Source organism: Neolamprologus multifasciatus, chromosome 6 (genome assembly GCF_963576455.1).
Source record: "Neolamprologus multifasciatus chromosome 6, fNeoMul1.2, whole genome shotgun sequence".
Taxonomy (NCBI): Eukaryota; Metazoa; Chordata; class Actinopteri; order Cichliformes; family Cichlidae; genus Neolamprologus; species Neolamprologus multifasciatus.
The window spans coordinates 31,681,198-31,693,965 of NC_140444.1; the positions used below are offsets into that span (position 1 = coordinate 31,681,198).

General features: G+C 40.3%; 1 protein-coding gene across 1 annotated transcript; it reads left to right on the top strand.

Moving 5' to 3' along the window:
• Window positions 1-174: 174 nt before the first annotated feature.
• Window positions 175-1,360, top strand: LOC146517366 (cell adhesion molecule CEACAM6-like). Its single transcript, XM_085162241.1, has 2 exons — window positions 175-377; window positions 1,011-1,360. Exons 1-2 carry the CDS (start codon window positions 245-247, stop codon window positions 1,358-1,360), a joined length of 483 nt encoding a protein of 160 aa, XP_085018367.1. The 5' UTR covers window positions 175-244.
• Window positions 1,361-12,768: the final 11,408 nt, after the last annotated feature.

The window sequence follows — 12,768 nt, forward strand, 5'->3', positions numbered from 1 at the left end:
AAATATAGACCAGTCAGTCATTTCATAATCAATCTATATTTCAGGTGTTCAGGATGAAAACTGCTGGAGAGTGAATTATGTCAGCAGGAGAATCTGTGCTCTGGAAGGATCTTCAGTGAGTGAATACTCACATCCTGATAACACGAAGTCAGAGTTTAAATGTTGGAGTAAAAAATGGAGAAAAGATAAAGTGGAAGTTGAAGAGCTGATTGAGGCTGCAGGTCATGTGGAGTATCAGGACAACATGAAGAACCAACACATCCTGACCATCAAAAACCTGAAGAAGAATGACTCAGGAGGATACACATTCAGATTCAAGAGAGATCATGAAGGATGGACACAGTCTGATCTGCCTGGAGTCTTTTTGATTGTCACAGGTAAATCTAAACTCTTCACTCAGCAGACTTTACTCATTAACAGGACTGTGAAAATATTCCATTACAGAGCAAGGATCAAAAGCAAACAGACATTTTCCTTTTGTAGAAAAATTCACCCTTTCAGTGTTTTTTGTTTGTACAGTCAGATCAAGTGAAAAAAAACATCATTTTTGTCTTTTAAAATATATAAAACTATTTTATAATCTTGATCAAATATTTTCTAATGAGCACTTTGCTATATATATCAAATACACACAAATATTCATTTTCCTATTCACAGAAATTAAGAAAATGATAGTCATTAAAGTTTCATGTTGGATTGAGCAAATATCACAAGGTGGAATATTAAAAAAACATCTATATAACCCACACGTAACCTAGAACAGTAACAATAATGGCATGAATAGCTGAAAAGGAATTAATAACCCCAGTTGTCAGACAAATACAATGAAATAAAGCAAACAATCCCTGTAAAATGTCACAGAAATGAAGAACTGAGCTTCAGTAAATTTTTATGTTTTTTCACTTAAAATATGGCATTACTCTCTAAACATGATTTAAAAATGACACTGGCGGTTTCTGGAGTCTAATAATAATAATAATTATTATTATTATTGTATGTTCTTCTTTCAGAGCTGAGAGTGAAGATGAGTCCTTCTGCAGTGGTGACAGAGGGTCAGAGAGTCACACTGACCTGCAGTACCAGCTGTCCTCTGACTGACAACACAAACTACATTTGGTACTTGAACAGTCGACCTCTGACCCCGAGAGAGAACCAGAACAAACATCTGATCCTAGACCCAGTCAGCAGGGAGGATGCAGGAAGCTACTCCTGTGCTGTGAAAAGCAACAAAGATATCAGCTCTGCTCCAAAGACTCTCACTGTCCAAAGTATCACAGGAACATGGACACCAGCAGCTGCAGGAGTTTCTGCTGCTCTGCTGGTTTTAATACCTCTCACTGTCTGCTGGTGCAGGAGGTAAGCTACACTGTCTCATCTGTCATACCAGTTGTGGTTAAACTGTGATATGAAATGGGGTGGCTGTAGCTCAGGAGCTAGAGCAGGTCATCTGTTGATCAAAAGGTTGGTGGTTCGATTCTTGCCTCCCTCAGTCTGCATGCCAAATATCTTTGGGCAGAATACCAGCTCCCACTTGCTCTCCGATGCATCCATCACAGTATGAATGTGTATGCTACTGAGAAAGCATAGAGTGAATGTGGCATGTTGTATAGCGTGCTTTGAGTACTCCAGGAGGGTAGAGAAGCGCTATCTAAAAAATCACTACATTTACCAAATGTTTTAACATTTTATTTATTTATTTTTGTGCAATAGAAAAAAGAGGACTTCCAGTCAGTCTCCAAGACAAGAAACTTCAGATAACAAACAGGTTAAAAAAAACTCTCATTTTCTCTTCACAGGAAAAATAATTTATTCTCCATCACAGAAAAAAACTTTAAAGTCATTCATCATGCTTTTTTTTCTCACTTACATCCTAACCTCTTGTAGCCTTTTTGTCACTGGAGCTCACCACCTACCTCGATCATGTTTCTACTCAACAGTTGTATTTTTTTTTATGTGACTAAAACACATTCACATTATGACACACTGTCATCAGCTGCATCTGCACACATCTAAAGCTCTTTTGGGGAGGAGACCACTGAACTGTTATCCATAAAAAAATTCTCACCATCCTCTGCACGAATTGCTAGCCATTAGGACTGCAGCTATTGGTTATTTTAGTAATTCAGTATTTCATCAATTATTCCATAGATTAATTGAATAATAAGAAATACTTTTAGCTTCATTAATGACAATAATAAATAAAAAAAAAAAGTGTTTTACTGGATACAAAGAATGAAAGGAAAAAAAACTAACCTATTTAAATCTGATAGATATCATACATCAAAACGTTTTGCAAAATGTACAACGTTTGCAAAAAAGTAATTTCTTTATTTGAATGAGGCAAAAACTGAATCCTTAGTGTTAAATAACCCAGTGCTCATATCATTTGTCTTCTTTCTGTAGATGCACCCTGGTCCCATTTGTGAAAACATCTCAGCTCATTACAGCAGAATGCAGGTTAATATTAAACATCAACAAGATTTCTACTCCATAGAAGCTGATCTTCATGCCAGCGAAGCTGAGCTCTATGCCAAGGAAGCAGAAGTTGACGAAATTGAAACTAATATCTACTGCAGCATCGAATCGTTGTGATTTAACTAAAAAAAATAATTTAAAGGGAGCATTTACTGATGGGGATAATAATGAACTATCACAGAAGGGACACCACAACTGATAAGTAGAGAGTAAAAATCATACATCATAGTGGAAAATAAAATACAAGAGTAAGAAAAGTAGTAGTGTGTAGAAAAATAGAAATGCTGCAGCTGATGAAATGTGTTGTACATGTCCTGCAAAGTACAACACAACTTCAAATGATATGCACATGCAAGCTGAACTACTGTACTGGATGGTTTAGAGCTTTGGCAAAATGTCTGTAAAACTGAATCGATGAAACATTAAAATCATCGTGCTGGCATTTTTCTCTCTTCTTCTGGACCACAAAATAGCTCCATCACTTTACGTACCTCCGCCTTTATACTGCCCGCCCTGAAAAGTTTTTATTAAAAATATATCTGTCTCCTCCGCTTGCTCACAACTTCTATGGGTAGAGAAAAAAAATTGCACAAATACATGACAGGTGTGCCATTCTTCCCAGTGGTGCTGCTCCAACACTGCCCTTCCTCTCCCTCTGACAGCCAGCCACAAACCGCACCCAGCTGCCATATACCTCCATGCTGCCAACAGAGGAAGTCAGCCATAGCCATCTGTGCCCCCAGCATCTGTACTACCTAAAATGTTTTTGAAAATGTGGTTGAACCTATACAACATCGCATGGTCTGAACAGACAATGAATGGGCACCCCAGCACGTAATAGCGTGAAGAGCTGACCAAACACTCTTTTTCCACAGAGTTATAGTGACGTTCATGCTCTGACAGTTTCCAGAGTGCTTGCTTCAGCCTCTCATATGTGACTTGCCATCAGTCTGTCCCCTGAACCAGATCTAAGCCAATTTTCCATGTGAGGTCAGTCAGGGGACTGGTTAGAGCCACAGAGTTCAGGATAAACCTCTGGTTGTACCCACCCAGCATTAGGGACTGCCTCCCCTATTTTTTCGCCCTTGGCCACAGGCAGGCCATGTTGGCATCTGCTTTGTCCATTTGTCGATCTGGGCCACCCCTTCAGAAGAGGCAGCAAGTGCACAGTCCATTCCTCCATTGACCACTTGAATGGTGTTGCTGTCTCCTCAAACATCTCCATAAAGAAAAATACACCATTTGCTTCTTTCATTTTGAATAGTGTGGATTTGGCAAATGGCATCACTCACCCAGCTGACCATTTCCCAGACAGCAACCTCTGCAACACCTAGATCTGTCTATGCCCGACTACCTGCAGTGGGTCCAGGTGCTGTCTGGTCACTGCTGCCTTCTCCGTGTGGAGCTTCCTCTACCAACATTTCCTCCAGAGCACTCCCTGTGAAAAAAAACAACACGTTAGTAGATCAGATGTGAAAGGTGAAGCCAAAAGAGGTCCCAGTGGTGGAGTATTATGAGCTGTTGCCCTCAGAACTGGAAGAAGCTTCAGTAGAACCACAGGTACATCTCTCTCTCTCTCTCCCTTTCTCCCTCCCCCCCCCCCCTCTCTCCCCCCCTCTCAATCTCTCTCTTCAAGGACAAGTGAACATCAAAACCATCATCCAGGATGAAACAACAAAGATCCATGAGTATATCAGGAGATGGCCACAGTCCACAGTCCACATGCTTAGTGAATCCTTGAGGCAGCGGAAACCTGAGAAAGAGCAAGAACAAGAACTATCACAGACGGAAAGGCTCCTGCAAAGTTTCTGTTCCAAATGTCACCCTTTTTAACTGAGTAGTCCAAAATCAGTCGAATCCGCAGTAATCTGTTATACAAAGTCAAGGAAAAAACAGTATTTGAGAATCTACTCATTGGGTTCAGTTAGGATCGTAAGGAGACTGGCAGTGGTAACTCAACTTAAAGAAGGAATATCCCTCCACTCAGAATGAGACGCTGACGACAACTTAAAGGAAGAAAAGTGATTTGAGTGTATTCAACATTTAAATGGTCCAAAACATAGACATGAACAAAACATTTAAATAATCTCAAACATGTAAATCTCAACAATGTACAATATATCACTTAAAGTGTCCATAAATGGTTTAGGTAGGCTGTCCATTTCAGTTCAGTGCACTTAGTATTCAGTGTTCTTAGTAAGTGTTAATTGTCTTTAGTCACTGGTTCGTTTTTTTCACCAGTTTCTTTTTGTTAAGTGGAATCAGATCTGACCCAAAAACAAGGAAAAAAGTAACAACATAAAGCGTCCTGAGATCTCAGAAAAACGTTAATCCAAAAAAAATTGCAAACCGTTGTATCCTACCACCCTCCAAGGGAACAGGTGGCCTTCAGATTGAGAACGTCCTTTCTAGGCACCTCCAGTGGCATCCAGTCCTTAGATGGCACCGCTTGGTCCTTGCAGCAGATTTCTACCACATAAAAAACCAGTCTGCACACAACGTGCAGTCCAATCACTTCACTTGTAAAATAAAACATGTCTTCCTCTAATATTATCCCTTTTTTTTCCCCACACATCACACATCTATACAGTTCTTATTGGCCAATAACAATTTATCAACAACAAAAATACATTTCACTGCAAATCATGAAGCATGAAAAGTGTCTCCGTGGTGTGTTAGCTAAAACGTCACATATAAACGCATTAGCCCAGGGAGCACATGTGGGTACGCTAGCATACTTTCCACAGGCTAACACAGCTAAGCAATCATTAGCAGGTTCTAAGACAAATATCACATTTCTGACAAGCATAGTATCCTGACTGGTTTTATGCTCAGAACTGGACTGTGAATCACAACTTAAACTGCAACTATGAGACTCACCAGGATATTCTTCAAAGAAAACATTAATTCCGTAGCGCAACACGTTACAGACTGAATCTCCACACAGCTTTGCGCATCTAGCTCCGTGCAGGCGGATGCAGTGAAAGAAAGTCACCACGCACGCGCTATGGTGCATTCACGGTACATGGGAAAACTCAGAACTTAACAAAACAGTAACACTTCAAATTAGAATAAAAATGGAATACAATTGGCAATAAAATAACCATGGGTTACACAAACACCAAAAAAAGTCCAAGAAAAGGCCGTGGGTGGCAATGGGAGGTTTGTTTTAGAACGCACTTCTGACTCCATTGTTTTAAAATCATATGTCGTTTATTTCGTGCAAAATTATAAACAAAAATCAACCAAATAACTTCTTAAAACTTAAAATTAAACGAAAGTTAACTTAACTTGCTTTAACAACTTCAAAGGTGATCAAAAAATCATTTCCTAACCCTCCCGAGTTCCCATCAGACATTTGGCAAACAAAAAAAACCATCCTTACCACACCCCTCCAGGGTGCTCTTAATCCCGTGATTAATGGGAGGGTCCATAAGCCAATAAACCAATCACTTTCCAAAACCTTTTCTAATGAAATGAATTACAAATTTACATAACAAAAGTAGGTCAGCATATTCTTACAACTTTAAAGAAAAAAGAAAAATTAATACAAATTGCGTTTTATAAACATTCAACAAAATGGCCACAACATGCACCTGGGGTCTTACCTGCTTGTATCTTGCAGGGTATAAGGTATACCCTGTAAGTGTATGTAGTATTCAATTTGTCTCTTTACTTTCTAGTATAACTAAAGTATGTAAGTCATGTAACTATCTACTATTTCCCAACACACAGAGGACAAGAGAAAACAGACAAAACTGAACTCAACTGGTCTGCATTGTTGAGAAAAGTATAAGACACAATATTTTAACACAGATGTGACAATAATTAACCCTTACCTGTTAGGAAGACATGCAGATAAGCAAATTCATTATGTAACCATTAAAAAGCATATTAGCCTTTCAACTATGTGGTTTTTAACAAGCAGCAGTCAATGCATACATAAACCTATTTGAGCACGACGGAAAAAAACCTATCAAAAATATGGATAATATTTTACCTGACCCAAACGTAAAATTTTCACAAATATCCAAATATTCTTTTGTAACAAAGGTAGGACTGTGAAAGTACTGAACAATTTGTAATGTAGCTTCGCACTCAGAAGTTTAGGCGACAGATTCCTTCACAATTTATTGATCTGATGACCAAAGTGTTAAATCAAGCTTATGACCATAGGTGAAGATAAGAACGCAGCTCAGAGAGTAAATTGAGATCTTTGCTTTTACACTCAGCTCTGTCTTCACTTCAAACTGGGAGTTTAAGATCTTCTGAACCAGGGCCTCTGTCAGATGTCTCCAGCTCAGCTCCTCTCCTCACCTGAGTGTCCAGACCATACAACCGCAGATCCTCAAGCTGTTTATTGAGGTCAGTATCTCTCAACCCAAGAAACTAATTCAGGCTCCCTCCCCAGTGTCCCGAGAGGTGACATTTCATGTCCCACTCATCAGCCACTGATAGCTCTGATCACCGTCCGACAAACAATAATTTCATGAAAGCATATTTTAATAAAGGGCTTTGCAAATATAGCTATTAACTTTTCGACAGTCCCGCCAGGCACACGACCTGGCCACCCGTGTATCTGGCAGGGAAAGTACCTCCAGGACACTCAGGCCCACCCGAGCCCAGGCTTCTCGTTGAGAAGAGGGTGTCAATTGCATTCAGGGAACAGATGATGATCAAATTCATTATTGATGAGATAGCAGAGTAAAGTTACAGCAAATGGAAAGTGCTCTGTACAAAACCTGGAGCTGTACTCAACTACAATACTTTAGACTTTTTTTTCAAAAGGCATCAACAGCACAGACACAGTGGATATCATTCACAGAACAATGTTTTCAACCAGGATGTAAACATTTTTATTTCTGCTGTTAGGTTGTTATAATTGGACATTTTCACATGTTTTAAATGAGACAAAATGTTCACACTTCAAATGTTTTGTTAAATTCAATTGTTTATTTGATTGGTTGATCGTAGTTTTTCATGGGTAAGATGTTATAATACCCTGGTTCACTCAGTGACTACTCCGTCTCCTAAAAATCTTCTTTAATTCAGTTCAATTCAATCCAACAGTATTTACATACAAATGAATTGAATTGAACTGAACTAAAGAAAAAACCCAACAATCCCCTACGAGCAAGCAATTGGCGACAGTGGGGAGGAAAAACTACCTTTCAAAAGGTAGAAACCTCCGGCAGAACCAGGCTCAGGGAGGGGCGGCCATCTGCCACGACCGGTTGGGGGAGGGTGGAGCCGATGACAAAGTTATACACAACTAAATATTAAAGCAAATATGCTTTAAAATGGGTGTTTTGGCACTGGAAGTGACTGATAATATTTAGTTGTATATTACTGTGATTTTATAGGAGACGGAGTGGAAGTCACTTAAGTGAATAGTCTCCAAAACCAGTTGCGCTCCTTTTTCTTTTTTGGTTTTTGTTTTGGCACTTGGTCATCTCGGGCCTCTGGACTTTCTGGTTTGGTAGCGCTGGCCTCCTCTTTTTCTGGCTGATTCTCCTTGAGTGTCTCGTTTTGGGCTGGAGAATTTTCAGGATTAGCAATGTTGGACTGGTCTTCTTGCTTTTTTATTGTCTCTTGCAGAGACAGCAAAAAACTCCTGAAGTGTGATCTTTTCTTCCTCTGTTTGCCCGAGTTGGTTGCAGATTGTTGTATTCTCCAGGTTTTGCTCCACGATTTCCTGGTGGGAAGCTTTGGTTTTCTCCAGCTCTTCTTTTAAATTTTGCACCTTTAAATCATTTTTTTCACAAAGAGCCTCACTGGTGCTGAGTTTGTCTTTCAGCTCAGCGAGCTCACAGTTAGCTCTTTGTTCCTGATCTTTGCGCTTTGCAACTTCCTCTTCAAGATTCTTTTGAGTTTTGAGGAGCTGCTCACGGAGTTGTTCGATCTCTTCTTGCTGTTTTTTGCACTGGACCTCCAACTCAGCTTCTCGAACAGTTTTTACGTCTGTAGAGTCTGTGTGTGGAGCTTCTGCAGTTTGTGTTGAAGCGTCCACACTCAGCTCTGCAGCTGTGACAGCTGTGTTGCTGTCTTGAACAGGAGCCTCACTTACCTCAGGGGTGAAGTTCTCCTCGGGTGTCTTTCTACGAGCCTCTTCCAGCTGTTTTTGGAGTTCAAGGATGGTTTTTTGAGCGTTTTGTCTGCAGCACTGTAGCTGCAGGCGAACCCAATCATTCTGAGTTTTAGCTGCAGCAGCTTTGTGGTTTGCAGCTGTCATTTTATAAAGATTGGTTTTGCACATGTGCTTAGCCTCCTGCAGGTGGAATCTCAGCGCACCCAGTTCATCAGTCTCATTGTATGGACGACTGCCATCATTTGGTGTTAAGTGAGGCTGTGGCTGAGGTGGCCCATCGTTGGTGTTATGGTCAGGATGGGGCTGATGTGGCACAGGCCCTCGTTTTGGCAAAAACCATGGATTTTGCCAGTGTTGCCCAGGCCCATTATTGGGTGTAAAGTGGGCATTGGGCTGATGTTGCACAGGCCCTTGTTTTGGCAAAAAGCATGGTTTTTGCCAGTGTTGCCCTGGCCCATTATTGGGTTTAAAGTGGGCATTGGGCTGATGTTGCACAGGCCCTCGTTTTGGCAAAAACTGTGGATTTTGCCAGTGTTGCCCTGGCCCATTATTGGGTTTAAAGTGGGCATTGGGCTGACGTTGCACAGGCCCTCGATTGGGTCCAGGGTTTCTGGCTCTGGGGTTTGGGTTTGCATTTTTCTGCATCTTCTTCTTGTTTGCACCCTTTGGTTTGGCAGCATCAGATGGAGTCCCCTCATTTGGTGCCTTGTTTTTCCCTCTTGGGTTTGGGTTTTGCTGCTTAGGGCTAACAGCGGCCGATGAGGTCCCTTCCTGGGGATCAAGGTTTTGCTGCATATGTTGCATTTTTCTTGTCTTTTGTCTTACAATGTCGAATGATATTTTTTTCTATTCGATCGGGGTTTGGGTTTGGGTTTTGTTGCATACACTTAACGTGTCAAATCTTTGTCTAAAGGTTGGCTCGTGGTGTGTTCCTATACAGTTGCACAGTTCTGAGACATACTGAGAGCACGCTGGTGTTCTACTTAAGGACTTTTGATAGAATGTTATTGCTCAATTTCCCTTTGATCCTTTGATCTGGAGTGTGATGTCAGGGAGTGCAAATGGAGTGTGATGTCATCCACTTAGAACTCAAAATGTGATGTCATCAACTTAGCAGAGAGTCTTGTTTTTCTTTGAAATAGAATTCTACCAAACTTAAATAAAAGTCTTTAACTTTGTACGAGATGTTAAATTCCCAATCGAAAGGCCAAATGTACCCGAGAACTTCAGGAGAAGATTACACAAATAGCTCAGAAGCTTCAATAAATGCTTCTGGATCAACATGTTTTCTATATACACCTTTGGGATGTTGCGTCTTCAAAAAATAAAAATGAAATGACTGAGCCTCACACAGGCTTATTTCTGCTGCTTGTATCCGTGATCTCGTTCTTTCCATCTTTAAATCAAGCTGATGACCATAGGTGAAGATAAGGACGCAGCTCAGAGAGTAAACTGAGATCTTTGCTTTTACACTCAGCTCTGTCTTCACTTCAAACTGGGAGTTTAATATCTTCCGAACCAGGGCCTCTGTCAGATGTCTCCAGCTCAGCTCCTCTCCTCACCTGAGTGTCCAGACCATACAACCGCAGATCCTCAAGCTGTTTATTGAGGTCAGTATCTCTCAACTCTAGACACTAACTCAGGCTCCCTCCCCAGTGTCCCGAGAGGTGACATTTCATGTCCCACTCATCAGCCACTGATAGCTCTGACCACCGTCCGACAAACAATAATTTCATGAAAGCATATTTTAATAAAGGGCTTTGCCAATATAGCTATTAACTTTTCAACAGTCCCGCCAGGCACACGACCTGGCCACCCGTGTATCTGGCAGGGAAAGTACCTCCAGGACACTCAGGCCCACCCGAGCCCAGGCTTCTCGTTGAGAAGAGGGTGTCAATTGCATTCAGGGAACAGATGATGATCAAATTCATTATTGATGAGATAGCAGAGTAAAGTTACAGCAAATGGAAAGTTCATTTTTTCTGCATAAAGCTTTTAAGTAACTTCAGTTCTTTTCATAAATAGAAAATAATTATTACTTTTTAAATTTTTAACCCTTTAAACACCAGTTTGTTTGTCCACTGCACTAGCTGGAAGACAAACTTAAATTTCACAATTTTATATAATTGCAGTGCTACTGGAATTTCTTGTATTATTAATAGTAGAGTCTGGGACATGTAATTGATTCACATCAACATTGATTATAATGCATTGTTATTTTTGTGCAGGGAGAGCAAAAACATAAAAACTCCCTCTCAGCTTGTTCGTGGCCAAAAATGGCCACCCCTTGTTTACCTTTACAAAATGCTATAAAATTCATATATATTAAGAAAAATTTCCACTTTTTTTGACTTGATTTTTTAGATTTGCATCAGTGCTGTTCATGAAAATCAAAATTTCATTCAAATTCAGAATTTTAACCCTTTAAATACCAGTTAGATCACATAATCCTAGGAACTCATAAATGGAAAAAATCACAAAACCCCATTTTTTTTCCAAATAAAACATGTCATCTGATTTATTTTCTAACCATGATGTAGGTTAGATGCATAGCAATAATTAAAAGTATCAATGACTTTTATGCATCTTTGTTTTTTTGTGCAGTGACAGAAAAACAAAAAAACTCCCTCTCAGCTTGTTTGTGGCCAAAAATGGCCACCCCCTGTTTACATTTACAAAATGCTATATAATTCATATATATTAAGAAAATTTTCCACTTTTTTTGACTTGATTTTTTTAGATTAGCATCAGTGCTGTTCATCAAGACCAAAATTTCAATCAAATCCAGAATTTTAACCCTTGAAATATCAGTTAAATCACATAATTTTAATGATTTAAATAGGGATAAAAGCATACAATCCCCATTTCTTTCTAAATAATACATGCAAACTGATTTATTTTCTAACCATGATGGAGGTTAGATGCATAGCAATAATTAAAAGTATCAATGAGTTTTATGCATCTTTGTTTTTTTGTGCAGTGACGGAAAAACAAAAAAAATCCCTCTCAGCTTATTCGTGGCCAAAAATGGCCACCCCCTGTTTACGTTTACAAAATACTATAAAATTCATATATATTAAAACATTTTTCTACTTTCATCGACTTGATTTTTTAAATTAGCACCAGTCCTAGTCATGAAAACCAAAATATAATTCAAATTCAGATATAATACCCTTTGAATCATAGCTGGACTGGCCATCGGGCATACCGGGCATTTGCCTAGTGGGCCGATGGTAATTTTTCGTTTTAAATGGGCCGATGTTTTGTTGTTGTTGTCTTTTTTTCTGTAACAGTGTAAACAGTGAAAGGTGGCGGATTGGACAGATGCTGGCAGATGTGTAAAAATAACTCAATTGTTTGGTAGTGGCTATGGTGGAGCTTTCACAGATTCAGTAAAATTAGCAAGTGGTGGAGGCCAGCAGGTGGATGGGGGAAAGGGGAGGCGGAGGTGGAGAGACCCAAGGCGGCTGCCGGTCCGACTGTCAGGTGAAATGAGCTTCAGGTAAGAAGTTATGACCTGCAGTCTATCTGGGTCAGATATAAACCAAGTTTTGGTGTAGTCAAAGGAGCTTGCAAAGAAAAGCGTCTGGACTTCTTTAAGTTGCTTGAAGACGTTTCACCTCTCATCCGTGAAGCTTCTTCAGTTCTAAGGTCAAATGGTGGAGAGTCCCAGATATAAACCTAGTGGGAGTATCCCCCCACAGAGGGACAAAAGGACCCCCTGATGATCCTCTAATCGCCTGAGCCAAGGTGTGAAACTGGGTGTGGGTCCCAATCAGCCAGAGTTTCGGGTGAGTTCATTGTGAAACCTGGCCCCACCTTATCATGCGAATTCCTGAGGTCAGATGGCCCAGGATGTGAGTGGGCGTTAAGGCGTCTGGGGAGGGAATTTTAAACTGGAATATAGATGGCAGAGAGTTGGTGTCGTAAACCACCGCCTCTGTTCAAAGATGGTTTGCTCACAGTGGACATAGATGGCTTCTTTCACTCCTCTTTCAAACCATCTGTCCTCTCTGTCCAAAATGTGAACATTGGCATCCTCGAAAGAGTGTCCTTTATCCTTAAGATGCAGATGGACAGCTGAGTCTTGTCCTGTGGAGGTGGCAAGCTCCTTTGACTACAATGACCTGGATGACTGAGAACCTTCACAGACAAGTTTTGGTGTAGTTTATTTTCAATGTGCTAACTTTTTACAGCCAGTTACA

What these genes read in the sequence shown, in the direction of transcription:
- LOC146517366 (XM_085162241.1), top strand. Translation starts at nt 245, where the DNA reads ATGAAGAACCAACACATCCTGACCATCAAAAACCTGAAGAAGAATGAC. An exon ending in AGTCTTTTTGATTGTCACAG is followed by an intron (nt 378 to 1,010) that starts GTAAATCTAAAC and finishes TTCTTCTTTCAG; the next exon opens with AGCTGAGAGTGAAGATGAGT.